General features: G+C 41.2%; 2 protein-coding genes across 3 annotated transcripts; one reads left to right on the top strand and one right to left on the bottom strand.

Moving 5' to 3' along the window:
• Positions 1-137: 137 nt before the first annotated feature.
• arsk (arylsulfatase family, member K) lies at positions 138-4,490 on the bottom strand. Its single transcript, XM_080050958.1, has 8 exons — positions 4,259-4,490; positions 3,059-3,188; positions 2,779-2,938; positions 2,405-2,687; positions 2,125-2,296; positions 1,275-1,499; positions 870-1,085; positions 138-751 (listed from the first exon to the last, which is right to left on the bottom strand). Exons 1-8 carry the CDS (start codon positions 4,367-4,369, stop codon positions 477-479), a joined length of 1,572 nt encoding a protein of 523 aa, XP_079907084.1. The 5' UTR covers positions 4,370-4,490; the 3' UTR covers positions 138-476.
• A 1,609-nt stretch (positions 4,491-6,099) lies between these two features.
• arrdc3a (arrestin domain containing 3a) lies at positions 6,100-13,436 on the top strand. 2 transcript variants are annotated; one of them, XM_080040671.1, is made up of 8 exons: positions 6,100-6,614; positions 8,295-8,376; positions 8,486-8,633; positions 8,822-8,924; positions 9,126-9,382; positions 9,991-10,147; positions 10,248-10,390; positions 10,509-13,436. In XM_080040671.1, exons 1-8 carry the CDS (start codon positions 6,335-6,337, stop codon positions 10,575-10,577), a joined length of 1,239 nt encoding a protein of 412 aa, XP_079896797.1. In that variant the 5' UTR covers positions 6,100-6,334; the 3' UTR covers positions 10,578-13,436. The 2 variants fall into 2 exon arrangements, with proteins under 2 accessions (XP_079896797.1, XP_079896798.1); XM_080040672.1 differs by having other exon boundaries at positions 6,479-6,614; positions 8,230-8,376.
• The last annotated feature ends 1,553 nt before the right edge of the window (positions 13,437-14,989 follow it).

The raw sequence follows: 14,989 nt of genomic DNA, 5'->3' as shown, positions 1-14,989 counted from the left end.
TGGTCCACCTGGTTCGTATAGGGCAGGCCATACAGACCTTTTATATACTATCTATGATGCAGACATGCAAAAATAAAAATTAATTAGGCTACATCCAATAACAACTCAAACAAAATACAAAAACTGAGCACATTTTTTTATTTGAAACATATAACATTAATAATGAATAAAATGATATGCTTTATGGTCATGATAGATTATGTAGGCCTACCACTGAAAGTGTGAGTTTAGTAGGCCTATGGAGGAGATAAATAAATCCAGATTTAGTCAAAGTGTGAGCTAGCATATTGAACAGTGTTCTCAGAGATTATCCATCAGTATAACAGTTACAGTATAAATATCACCACGGCAGCAGAGCCACCTATCAATGGCTCTCTCACTGTCAAAGATGTGAGACTAAAAGTCCAAGTTGGAGTTCGAGTCCAGCTCATTAAAATAACAGAAACCTTACAGTTCTTTATCACCACAAGAAAATATCAAAAAGAGTCATAGAGCCACTTGTCAATAGCTCTCTCATTGGCTAACACATCTTTTTGCCAATCTACATGCCACCTAAGGTTAGCAATGACCTGGCTATAGTTTCTCCCCAAACTATGGCCCCATGCACCAAATTCTTGTTTATTGTAGAGATGGACAGTTGCAGAGACCTTTGGATAGTCTACAATGCTATGCAATAGCTTATCCAGATGTGCCAGCACATCTGGGAATTTGATAACTGCATTATGCAGTTCCTCCTTGTCCAGTTTTAAGTCTGCAAATAAAAAAGGGTACAGAAAATCAAAAGGAGCCAGAGTTTTATGATAATTGCTTTGTTCTTAAAAACTTTAAAAAAAAATTGATATTGAAATTTAGTCTCTGTACATACTCACCAAAAAGTTGTGGAGGGACACTCACACCATCTGCATAGGCAATATATTTCCATCGGCCACTTCTCAGCATGTATGTAGAGGCATTGACATTACAGCCATGATATTCACTCAGAACCCAGTCTGGATGTTGCTTCTTGGAAAAAACTCTGGCCTTAGATAGCAGAGGAAGGAGTGAGTGGCCACTGAGTGTACCAACTGCTGAAATACCAGCCAGGTCTGCAAAACACAAGTGTATAATATCAAATTAAAGAATTGACTAGTGTCCTTACTTTGTTGCTTTTACAGACAGATGGACATTCAAATCCATCCACATCTTGTCTTTTATCCTACCTTTCAACAGACATTTTAATGACTAAAATTCTTAGATAGACTATTTCATCACATGTTTTCTGTCAACTTCCTTACTCAGAACAGTGGGATAGAGATCGACCAAAGACACAAGCTGGTTGACCTGCAGGCCAGACTTCAACCCTGGCCCCATGATCAGCAGTGGGACATGGGAACTGCCTTCAAACATTGACATCTTGTAGAACTGCCGGTGCTCCATGGCTAGCTCTCCGTGGTCAGCCGTGAAGATTACAACAGTGTTGTTGAGCATGCCAGTCTCTCTCAGAGCTGAAATCACCTGGCCTGGTGAGACAGGGAGTGTGGGAGACACAGAGTGAGCATAGCGCTGCTGCTGGATTTCTTTTCTTTTTTTATTATAATTTTTTGGCGTTTTTTTCACTATATTAGACTTTATTTGGAGAGGCAGTGTTGAAATGGGGCTATGTGGGGATGACATGCAGAGAACCATGGTCGGATTCGAACCGGGCTGCTGCGATGAGGCCTGAGGCTCTAGGGGACGCTCTAACCACTACACCACAAGCACCCCTTGCTGCTGGATGAAGTCAGTTGAAAAGACATTATTCACACAGGATCTCATTGCTGACCCCACTCTAAAGCGTGAAAAATGTATAGGCTGCATCACTATTTTATATATTTTAACATATTAGGTAACTTTGATTGGGAAAGTGACTTAAGAAATAAACAATTATCCTACAATGAATATCAGCAATAAAGAGCATTTAAAAGTAATGTTTATCTTGCTGGTGCATAGAGGGGTATCGTATATGGATAAATAAGATACTTGATCACTGTCATTGGGGCACAGAGTTTATATTTTTCTTGAGTCAAAAGACCAGTTAGCAGCCAAACCTCACACATTTCTGCGTATGAAGACCTCCCCCTGGGGGAATGACTGCTGTCAAATTACCAAGCATGGCGTCGGCTTCAGCACACATGGCATAATAGAAGGCCCGTATGCTTTTGACCTCCTCTTCAGTGAAAACACCACTGCAGTTTTTGGTGAAGGTGGAGTAGTAGTCAACAGGGTGCATGGCAGCCGTAGGTAGCCATTTAGGAACAGTGATGAGCTCAGAGGACACCTGTGGGTGTAAAAATGACAATATCAAAGTGGTGCATATGAAAGCATACAAGGTAAATCATGATGTGGAGTAAAAAACATTGATGAAACAGACAAAGACAAACCATGCCTTTTTCAGCCAGTGCGGTGAGGTGAGGAAGGTGGATCCTCCTGCTGTGGGCCCCAGGGAGTCCGTTCTATAGGGGTGAGGTAAATTGAGGCCAAGATAAAGAGCGAAGGGCTGGTGTGAGGATGCAGCTCTCTGGTGAATCCATTGTGTAGTAGCGTCTGTGTTTTTCCAGTCTTTTGTCATGATCCTGACTGTTGAAATGTTCCCAACAAGTTGCGTAACAGGCCTGCCCTCCTGGCGCAGGAGGAACTGAACATCTCTTGTCCAGGCCTCAACTCGATTACTGAAGAAGTTGCGAAAACATGGACAAGTTGGAAAATCGACATGGATTGAAATCATAGAACACAGGCTCAACTTTGACTGTGTCTGCCTACCTGACAGAGTGAGTCCCCGATGTGTAGTCCAACTTGCCAATCATCTTGGTGAGATATCCATTCGCCGCAAGCAAGTCCATCCACGTTGTCGCATTGGCATCGAGGCACTTGTAGTTGTTCCACGACTGAGTGAGGTGAACAAACTGACCGCTCCACATTGCTGAGAAAAAATATTAAAACAGATTAAACTAATTTATCATTACACCCACAATAAATTTCTGATTGAAATTTAAAGGGGCAATAGCCTACATGTCACTTTTTAGCGGGTTAGCATACTTACCTGCTCTTGATGGGCAGCAGATTGGTGAGTTGGTGTAGGCATTGAGGAAAGTGGTACCAAGCTCCCTCATGTAGTTTATATACGGCAGCTGCACAACTTTGCTGCCAGGATCAAAAGTCAATCGCCCATCCTATAAAAAGAGGCCCAACGTCAATGAAATACACAGTCAAACTAAGAACACAAAAAAACCTATGTAGTAGGTAACTATTAGCTAACACAAACAAAAAAAACTATGCAGTACGTAACACAAAAAAACCTATGTAGTGGGTAACTAGTAGGTAAGGTAAAACAGTAAAAAAAGAACATGTAGTAGGTAAATAGTAGGTAACACATAAAAAAACCTATGTAGTAGGTAACTAATAAAACATTGTAGGTAACTACTAGGTATTACAATTGTGTGCACCTTATTGTAAAGTGTTACCATACTAGGTAACTAGTAGGTAACACAAAACAATTATGTAGTAGGTTACTAGAAGTTAATACAAAAACAACCTATGTAGTAGGTAACACAAACAAAAAAACTATGTAGTAGGTAACACACAAACAACCTATGTAGTATGTAGCCTAACTACTAACACACAAAAAAAAACTATGTAGTAGGGAACTTGTAGGTAACACAAAAAACATGTACGTAGTAGATAACTAGTAGGTAATACAAAAAACACCTATGTAGTAGGTGACTAGTAGGTAACACAGTAAAAACTATGTAGTAGGTAACTAGTAGGTAACACAAACAAACAAAAACCTATGTAGTAGGTAACTACTAGGTACTACAATTGTGTGTACCTTATTGTAAAGTGTTACCGTACTATGTAACTAGGTAACTAGTAGGTAACACACAACAAACCTGTAGTAGGTAAGTAGTAGGTAACACAAAAAAACGATGTAGTAGGTAACTACAAGGTAACAAAACAACCATGTAGGTTACTAGTAGGTAGCCTAACAAAAACAACTATGTAGGCTAGTAGGTAACAAGTAGGCAACACACAAACAACCTATAGCTAACACAAAGAAGAAAAACCTATGTTGCAGGTAAGACAAAAAAAACTGTGTAGTAGCTAGTAACTAGTAGGTAATACAATTTTGTGAACCTTATTGTAAAGTGTTACCAAAAGTAGGCTATTTTTACTACTGTTATTGTGGCGGTTAATATGCAGTGGTGAATCACTGTAGCCTACTTAAACTTTCATTCATACTTACAAATGCATCACTCATCACCATCACTATGTTGGGTCGTGTCCCATTTTGGCACAAACTTTCACCATAAATCTGAAATAGGAAAATCAAAGCCAACACCTCTGTATTCATCATAGCGTATCCCTCCTTCAAGTTCGGTGATTAATGCTGTTGTTAAAAGGACTCTTTTTTCTGGACTGAAAGAGATTCATCACAGACAGAGAGAATAAGACATACAAAAGTGTTCCTCTTTGACTGCAAGTAATGGTTACTTTTTTCTTTCTCTTTAATATTTCATAAACATCCCGGTCACGCTTTCAAAATAAGAGTTTTCTTGTTTGATTGAAAAAATTATTCTTAAGATACATTTTTAATTTTAACAATGGAGTGCAGCGTAGCCTAGGCTATACATGATATCATAAATATTTAAAACCCATACCTGTCATTGTCATTCCGAAAACGAGTCAGGGGTAAAAAAAAAAAAAAAAAAAAAAGCACATAGGCTACTGTAGGTAGGCTACGGGATTGAACGTGTAATCACACATTGTTAACTGTAGAGGGCAGCATTTATTTATTTTTAAAAGCCCATCAATGCTGCACAATTTTGTCGAGCTGGCACCTCTGTGTAGTAGGCCTAGTGGTAGCGTGGTAGTAGCCTAGTAGTAGTAACAACAACTACAACTGTAGTAGGCCTATATAGGCATATAGATGCCTACACTACATGTCTATGAGAATAGTAATATTTAGTAAAATGTTAAATTAGATTACCTGATGATGACTGCAAAATGCACTTTTTTAAATTATAGGAGGAAGCATGAAATATGATTTTAATTGGCTTTAATTATTGGGTTTAAATGATTGAATTATTGCAGTGCTGATTTGATGTTGCACCTTGTATAGTCACAGTGAATAATTACTGCTTTGCAGCCAGTCATGATATTGTTTGCTTAAAGCAATCTCGGCTACATGAGTCCCACTCATAGATAGGTCCCAATGCTGTTCAACAGGTGATACTGCAGCTCGTTGCTGAAGCCTCGGTGGCCGCCAGGTGGCGTTTTGAGCCTCTGAGTTGTTTTTCTGTACACCTCCAGTCCAACACAATGAGAAATCCCAACCCCCCTATATGTGCATGGATAATGCTGATCTTAATACAAAAACAACATATGTGACAGATGAATTTGCAGGGAGCTTTTCTGGATGCCTGCTCACCCTCTTATCCTCTTAAATCGTAGGCCTTCATAGCATCAATAGAGTCATGGTCTGTGTTGCAGGCATCATGCAAGATTCAACTCTGTTGTTTTCAGTTGTTTACATATGGATGTAGAGTGGGCCTGGATATATGTATATAATGTAGGCTATATGACCATGTATGATTAATTTAAACCACTGATATATGCCTGTGCATTTAGGCCACATGCCCATGCATTAGACTGGAAGTTGTAGCGTGTACAACCAATGAATGTGTATAGAAACACATATTGGGGTGGAAATGTGTATTTTCCTTATTATCTAGTTCATCAGCAACAACAGTCCTTCTATCTATCTCTAAATGTATATTCTGGAAAAAAAGATGTGATGAGAACTATTAGGTAGATGGAATCATACCAAAGACATAGGCCTATACAATCCAGAAACACATAACATATTGCATATAACACAAACGTGGTGAACATTTCTTTGTGCAGTCTTTCAGCTGTTCGACCAAACTTGTCATCTGGCTCAGTGCCACACTTCTCTTTGCCTTGTTCCACAAGGCGGAAGGAGGGGGCAGTGGAGCCCTGCGCATGCGCCCAGGGTTGTTTTTCACACAGCCCGTCGCTTAAAGTGAGCTGAGCTACCGGGGTTTCCTTGTCTTTGACTGGAGACCAGCTCGCAGAGAGGCGGACGGTAACAGCATCCCTTGCTGTTATTCAGCCATCCCACATTTAAATGAACTGCTCGCAAAGAAGCCACTGATCGTGCCCGCTGCTTTTTAGCAGGGCAGAGATACTGATCAGTGTCTTGAGACTGCATCTCTTTTTCATGTGAGATTATTTTTTCACAGATTTATTTTTTTATTTTTATTTGAAGGTCTCCCTTGGTAGCCTATCTCTTTCCACCATGGTGCTAGGAAAGGTGAAGAGCTTCACAGTGAGCTATGACTGTCTCAATGACAGCAATGTCCCCGTTTTCTCCAGCGGGGACTGCGTCTCAGGGAGGGTGATCATCGAAGTCACAGGAGAGATCCGCGTGAAATCTCTCAAAATCCACGCGAAGGGATTTGCAAAAGTTCGCTGGACGGAGTCGAGAAACGCTGGGTCCAACACCGCCTATACACAAAACTACACAGAAGAAGTGGAATATCTAAATCACAAAGATATCTTAATTGGACACGAGAGAGGTAAGACTATTTTTTTAATTAAAAAAATATATATTTGTTCAGAAGTTTTAGAGAAACTGACAGGGATGCTCTTTGGGCTGGGCGGATGAGGTTAACTGGAGGATGCTGTTATCCTGAATGTCACAAAATGATTATAGCGTGGTAAAATGCCCAATAACTTTATATAAAATTAATAGGCTATTATAGCCAGTTTTTGGTGTTGAAGTTGTTCTATAATCTTGTTTTGTGACATTGTTCGGATGCAGCTCCATCGTTACTTGTTTGTGTCAAGGTGTCAGAATGAATGACAGCAGCTCGGGCGACTGTGTTTTTCACAGTATTTCAAGTGTAAAACGGTCATTATTGTCGTATTTTGAGACGCGGCTCGATAACATATTCGCTACTGGTGGTGTTTTTCGCGTTGTTGAGACATTTTCGATGAAGGAACGCATCAAATTGTCCGTTTCTTTGTAGCTTTTCTTAAGTTTCCACCCATTGTTCAAAGCGGTTCAATCCTGTTCAGAAAACTGGACCCGGGGAGGGCGGCGCAAAGCGCGTGCCCCCTCCCTTGCCGCCGTGCCATTGGCTGAGGTGCTCATGTGTGGCCAATGACATCACTCTTTTGCAGAGAGTGACAGAAAAATCTGCAACTTTTTGATCGAGAAAACACCTGCAAGATATGAGAAGTAGCCTATTAGTGGTACGATTTTGAATATGTTGTGGTATTAGAGCTTCAATGCTAATACTGTTTCAGTCCACCTTTCATTTCTTATCAGTCTCTAATTTGCACATAGGCTAGGCTATGTGTTTTCTCTTGAAAATGTAATTTGACGTTGAATTGGGGCTTGATTGCCAGCTTCCCTTTGCAAATTTCCCAGCACAGATGGTGTCACTTTATTCACACGATGGTTTACGAAACAATTTCCTGTGATGCTTGAGTGGGTAAAAAAGAAGAAGAAAAACGGTGAAAAATTGCAGCAGTTCAAACTGGCTCGTAGGCTAGTGAATGACTGCGGCGTCGCACAATGAATGCGTAATGAGAGCAGAGCGGCTGTGGGAAGCTGCTCGCACCGGTTTAGGCCGGTCTCCTCCTGCTGGAGTCTGCCGTTTGACTGACAGCTCCGCACTTGTTTACCACACGGCTGCTGCTACTGCTGCTCGGGGGAGGGAGTGCTGAGCTGGCATAAGCCCACTCGGCCCTTCCGTCCAGTTTTTAAATGAAGTGTCTTATTTTATTAAAAAGCAGTTTTCGACGATAAACCAGAGAAAATATTTGTTTAATTCCGCAAATAAACAGAAAGCAAATGTGTCCATGTCAGCAACACCGTTTTATCTACCGTATTGTATTTCTTATTGTTGCATCATAGAACCAGTTTGCCCCATCATAGCCTATGTATTTCCATCTCATAAGCGACAAAGGGCATCTCTGGGATGTACTTCACAGCTCATTCAAAATGACAACCCGGCACACAGTTTCTGACACCTCGAACAATACACTTCTTTGGTGTGATCAAAATGTTGGTCTGCTGCTTATCTCTCAATACATTTTTTTTTTAAACACAGACTAAATGATAGTAAAAATCCCTTTTATTCTCTTTTGTCCCCCCCACCCTGTGTTTTTTGGTATGACTTGCAGATGCCTTCCATTTTACCAAGGTACGGTATACATGTGTTTGGAATATTGTCCTCCTTGTTTTTCAGACGATGACAACTCAGAGGAAGGGCTCACCACTATCCATTCAGGAAGACATGAGTATGCATTCAGCCTGGAGCTTCCACAGACGTAAGTGTTTTAATACCTCACTCGAGTCGGAGATTGAATATCAATAGCATTGTGGGCTTTTGATAGTTAAACTTCCCTTTTCTTTTCCCTCGTCTCTTCTTTCCTATAGACCTCTGGCTACCTCTTTTGAAGGGAAACATGGCAGTGTGCGCTACTGGGTGAAGACAGAGCTCCATAGGCCATGGCTCCTGCCAATGAAGACCAAGAAGGAATTTACAGTTTTTGAGCACATTGACATCAACACTCCATTATTGCTGGTAAGTAGTTTTGAAGCAGCCCTACATTCTGAATACGTCAGAAGAAGTGTTGTGCGAAGGAAATCTGACTTTGATGTGATACAGTTTAAATGTAATTTTCTTAATTATGGGTTAGCCTCTTTTTCAATGGTTATGTTTGGGTAACATTGGGATATTTGCTTATGCACCGGTTTTGTCTTTGTCTTTAGTCACCACAGGCTGGCACAAAGGACAAGACCCTTTGCTGTTGGTTCTGCACCTCAGGTCCTATTTCCCTAAGTGCCAAAATCGAAAGGAAGGGATACACCCCAGGTAAGAATAAGCTAATGATTAATAGTGCAACTGGTAGCCTTATTAGTTATCTATTAACCAGATAAGTTAATGGACGTATCACACCCTGCAGATCACTGTATTGATTACACTATACTGTGGATAATAAAAAGATAATCAGCCTTGACAGGAATGTAGAGTAACTTCACTTAACCCTTCCTCTACCCCTCTCTAACTCTGTAGGAGAATCGATCCAGATTTTTGCAGAGATTGAGAACTGCTCGTCCCGCATGGTGGTGCCCAAGGCGGCCATCTACCAGACCCAGACCTTCTATGCCAAAGGGAAGATGAAGGAGGTCAAGCAGCTGGTGGCCAACCTGCGGGGAGAGTCTCTGTCTTCGGGCAAGACCGAGACCTGGAACGGCAAGATGCTGAAGATTCCACCTGTCTCACCCTCCATCCTGGACTGCAACATTATCAGAGTGGAGTACTCACTCATGGTGAGTACAGTCTGCCCACATCCTATTTGTACATAAAGCAAGTACCATTTATTTCTGTTTGCCACTTTTCCTCTGTCCAGAGAGCATCGTTGTATACACAGGTGTTTGAGCCCCCATTTCAGTCTCTTCTTGTCCTTTTTTAATCACCACTACTAAGTACCATTATCTGTGCAGAATCAATATATCCTAGTAAACCAGTAACTCTCCTGGTAAAGTACCTGTCTGAGTCTGTGTATTGCCAAATGTCGGGCCGGTAGATTGCACCAGGTGTTATCTCCACATGCTGCTAAGAGCATTAGCCCAGAATATCTTTCGTAACACCTGCCTTGAGAGTGCTTAGAACCTCTTTACTTTGCACACAGACGGCAGCGGACGAGGGCTCTATCTTGCTTAAGCTACCGTCCTTGAGACATTGACCCACATATTGTTGAATGGCTGCACGGCCCATTTAGTCTTGATGAGTGTGGTTTTTATCATATAGTGAATTAAAAAGCGCTGTCATTATTTCTCAGCTACAAGGCCCTTTATTTGCTACATTGCAGCACATTTCCATTTCTGAATGACTTGCATATTCTAACCTACTGTGGTGTCCTTATTTCTCTTCTCAGGTGTACGTGGACATACCTGGGGCGATAAACCTGTCCCTCAACCTGCCCCTAGTCATCGGAACCATCCCTCTCCACTCTTTTGGCTCCCGTACCTCGAGCGTCAGCAGCCAGTGCAGCATGAGCTGGCTGGGCATGGGTCTGCCTGAGAGGCCTGAAGGTAGGCTGGGTCTCACTGTTATGACACCATTCAGAGTTATAACTCTATTCGGAGTATAAATCCATGGAATGCTAACATGCGGTTTGCTCTTCCTCTGCAGCCCCCCCAAGCTATGCAGAAATTGTGACAGAGGAGCAGAGGCAGAGCAGTCTGGATGTGCCGGCAGCCCGCGAGGACCTTAACGGACCTCTCTTTGCCTACATTCACGAGTTCCGCTTCCAGCCTCCTCCTCTGTACTCTGAGGTAAGCACCAAATAATAAAATCAAGTGGGACATTTGTATATTCATGCCATACTAAATTGAATCAGCTCTGTGTTTCAAAAATGTAACCCTCCTTTTTCTGTTCTCTTCTCCACTCCAGATCGATCCTAACCCAGATCATGCCAGCCGCACAGAGGAGCGCAGGCTTGACGCCTGTCCATCACGCTGAGGGGGGCTCCTGATATCCCCCTGATGGACTCGGGGGAACTCGTGGGAACCTGCTTGCAAGGCTCAGCTTTGTTTATATTTCTCCAGCAACAACGTTTACACAATGCTGTTGACACCAAGAGAAGAGTATCCAACCAACCAACAAAGACTTGGACAAATACCTAGAGTTGAGTTGGGTTGGAAAAATCTGCCTTCCCCTCAGTGAGAGAACCAGGCATCACTAGATTGGGGTATCACATCCTTCCTGTGTCAGCCTGCTGAGGCTGGGATATGTACAGATGAACACATATTCAGCCTGTATGAAAAACCCCACTAGTAGCGAGAGCCCTGGTGATAGTATTGACAATGATGAGGACGGATCAGCCAGGCTCGGCCGGCCAAGCTCCTCTTTAACCCCTGATTCTTCTGCACTCATGGCACATAAGGACATGGCTCCTCACACAAAGGGCAGGACTAATCATGTCCAGACTTCAGCAGAATCACATAAAGAAAAGGGGATGAAGAGTGAGAATTAACGTTTTAACCACCATATTCTGTGTGAATGGCAGCAGTCAACAACAGAGCAAAGACTAGGTCCTCCTGCCTCATTTGGGATTTTGTTTTGCACATTTTATTCTTTACTTGAGTTGTGTGGCTCCATGTAATGAGAATCTAAAAAAAATCACTAATAGTTTCAGCCTTGTAATGCACCAGACTAAGAATAAGAGACTGCAGGCTTTACTTTTAAGACTTTCATCTGCATAACCTTGAGCAGTGCTGAGAACAGGATTTGATTTTGGATAAAAAAGACTGAAAAGGACAAGAACAATGCACTGAATTTGTTAAAGCAGTTTTGAGAATTTTCTTTTCCTCCTTATGACATTTCCTCAGTGACTTACTACCAGACTGGGCTTTATGACAACTGCAGCACACTCTCCATGTGGAAGCTGTTGCCTCCTCAACTTGGATCCGAGTGTGGCTTCCCTCCTCTTTTTAGTTTATTTTTTTATTTTCTTTTGTATTTAACTCCAGACATAGACTCGCTTTTAGCCTTTTTTGTGTTGAGGTTGCTCTGGATTTGGACTAGGAGGGTTGCAGACCTGCATTTGCTGCTCAAATTGTAGCTGAAGAGAAATAGTGTGAGTGTGTGTGTGTGTGAGTGTGTTTGTATGTAGTCGAGAGGGTGGTACATTGTGGAGGGACTCGCCTTCCCCTAATTGCCTGCAGCCCCTCTACTCCTAATCTCAGGGCAAGCCAGGCTTGCATAACTGCCCAACAAGCACTGTCTCAGGTGGTCTTCTCACTTGCCAAACGGTTGGAGAAAAAATAAAAGTAAAAGATTTCCCTTAAATTGCACTGTTAAAAATAATGGATCATTTTTTAACTACCAAAACGCAGAGAAGCAAGGCAGCTTACTGAGATGAATCACATTCCCTTTTTGTCCTGCTGCACTTGCCCAGTTCAACAAACCGACGGTTGGATTTTTACCAGACCAATGAAGCCAGAATGCTAGTTATAAAAAAAAGGAAAAGGAGAAATGACCCAGCTTCAGAAGAAGCAAACCCAGCACAAACAAAAACCTGGGGACGTTGCTAAACCTCTGTTGAGACTGGTCAGAACAAGTAGTAGTAGGTTGACATGAGTAATACATTGGTTTTCTAACTCATTCAACACAAAAGACCAGCTGCAACAGAGGTTTGACATAGTCAGGGGGAAAAAAGAAAAAGCAGCACTTTTTTTTTTTTTTATAAGAAAAAAAAAAACATTCAATGGTGAAGGTCTGGAGAAAACCATTTGGTACTAACAATGATATATAGAGGATATTTCAGTAAAGCAGTGTTAGGACTTTTTTATTCTTTTTTTTTTTAGGATTAGTGACTTTCTTTTTTAAGTTTACATCTGACACCAGTTTGTAAGTGTAGTTTGTGTATGTATGTGTGTGTGCATGCTCTTATCAAGATCCAGCTGCAACTGAACATTCAGCTTTTGACTAATCGACAAACTGCAGATTATATTGAAGTGATCTTATCTAAGTGGCCTTGACACAGAAAAGCCCTGATCATGATTCTTAATTTTTCAGTGTCCTCCATATTAATTCTTATTCTCCTTATTATTATGTCTATATACATCTGTGTGTTTGTAGAACTTTCCATGGTTATCCAAATGGACAAAAAGGGATGAGGGAAAACATTTATTTTTTATTATTTTTTTTTAATGGCATCCTGGACAGGCCTTTTGATTGTGCTATCTTTCTGAAGTTGATGAGGGTGACTTTAATTTTTCTTCATGTATTTCTGGGCATTGGTATCGTTTGCTTTCTAGTTTTAACAAGCAACCTTCCTTAGTTAGCCTCCCTGATCCCCCTTAGGCCTGGGGTGGCAGCTGTTGATCAGCAACCTCCTCCCTTTGAGAAACATTTAGCTAACATGTGATAGCAGACACGGTTAACTCCTGTTCTATTTTTTTTTTCCAGTTTGTTTGACATTTTTATCTTAGGGAAACTGAATCAAGCCACACGGTGATGAATAAGCTTACTTATTTGCTTCAGGTTGGTCAATTCCAAAATAGTCCATTTGCTTGGGCCTCAGAGTAGTCCAGTGTCAAAAACTAAGCTAAACTCCTGACCGAAAAAAGGCAGGAACTGAAATGTTCAGAGATGAAGAACCCTGGGAGATGGGATCTGATACATTTTAGAAAAAAAGTGCAATATCACTCACTGAATTTTCTTCATTCTCCATTTGTATGTTGGTTTTTACCATTTTTGTTGTTGTTAATCATGACAATGTATAGATATTCTATGAATATACTATGTTCTGAATGATTTAACCTTTTGTCTAGTTCTTCCTTTTGATTTGAATAAACGTTTTGTTCTAAATTACAATGGCCTGATGTGAATTTTTGATTACGATCAAACACAAGTATACTAGTGCACAACATAAACTCCAAACCTTGCATAACTTATTGAAGATAAAGTCCATACTTCTAACATTTGCCATTGTTTTGGTCTGAGCACCAATCTTTGATGGACCTAAAATAAAACATCCCTTCAACTGAAAAAAGGAATGATCTAAAATTATAAATCATTACCCATTGTGTTTACCCTGATAAAAAAAAAATATGAATTTCGGTCATCATGACATCACACAGTTTACCACTCTGCTGGGATCCTCTGAAAATTAGTACAACACTGCCCCTGGAGGTTGATTAAATACCGCACCCGGCCTTTGCTGGCAGAAAGTTGTATTATAGAGAAGCCCATGACTCATACTGAATAAGCTTGTCTTCCATCAGAAAGATATTGCTAAAAAGTACACTTTATTTTTTTAATTTAAAGTCAGTTTTGACATGTGTCAGACTTTCATGTTACAGATAGAAAACCTCCAGTCATGACCCTTTGAAAAGAAGCACAGACAATCACAGTTTGTCCCCTCCAGGAGAGTCTCAGTGAAACTCAATAGGAGTCGATGTCCTCAGGCCAAGTGGACCAAAGCAACACGTCGCCATACAGTAAAACACATGATTTATTAATCCCTGCTGAATGATACATGTACAGCAAAGCACATGTGGTCTTGCTGCAGAGTTTCGATGGGGGAGGCATTTGCATGGGACTTAATTATTTGAACATATTCCCTCATAATCACTACACAATGTTTAAGCATCATATCGCCTTTTAGTTCTTATTTTATATTGCCTTATTTGCCCTAGTGTGTGAATACTTGTGGTTCGGAAATCTTTGTGCCTGATTTGTTTCAGTCTGGAGTAAATCTTTATCTTGCATAGGTTGTTGCTATCTATTTTTAAATAACGCTGCTCTCAGTCTGGCACCAGGTTGTCTACACCTGACCTTTTTGTGTTACGTCAATCTGTTTTTGTTTTTTTACTAATTGATTATGTTGGAAAGTACGAGCATGAGCCCAGCAAATTTGATCATGCTTGATGTGAATGAATACAGGGAGAGAGATCTCTGAGAAGGCATGAATGTCACTATTACATAACTGAACCTGGCTGCTCTTGATATCATAATGTTCTCTGTGACGCAGGAACCTGCAGCAGCACTGGTGTTAAGAAAGGAAAAACCTGCTCCTAAACCTTCACCCCCAAAAAAGGATTTCATCAACTTTACTGGGAATTTCTTTGCACATTATCAGTTTGAGCCGGCATCAGTGATGACTCAGCAGCCTTGTCAGCTTTGACCAAGCACTTCAGTGTGCCTTTGTCCCCCCCTGTGGCCCCCCTTTGACTTTTCAGCCCTTTGTGACTGTCTGACCCCTGCGGAGTGAAAAAAAAGAGTAGGGGATTATTGAGGGAGAGCATAGATTTGGTCAGCGTGCGTGCATGTGTGCGGTGGGAGCGTTGATTAGCAAGTGCTGACACTACACAGGCCTCAGCTGTTTCCTCTCACCAGCTAATCCCACAACCCAGAAGCCCTATGTG

Source organism: Ammodytes marinus (assembly GCF_949987685.1).
Source record: "Ammodytes marinus genome assembly, chromosome: 2".
Classification (NCBI taxonomy): domain Eukaryota; kingdom Metazoa; phylum Chordata; class Actinopteri; order Uranoscopiformes; family Ammodytidae; genus Ammodytes; species Ammodytes marinus.
The sequence above is the reverse complement of the archived record's forward strand: the minus strand, read 5'-3'. Positions and strand labels throughout refer to the sequence as shown.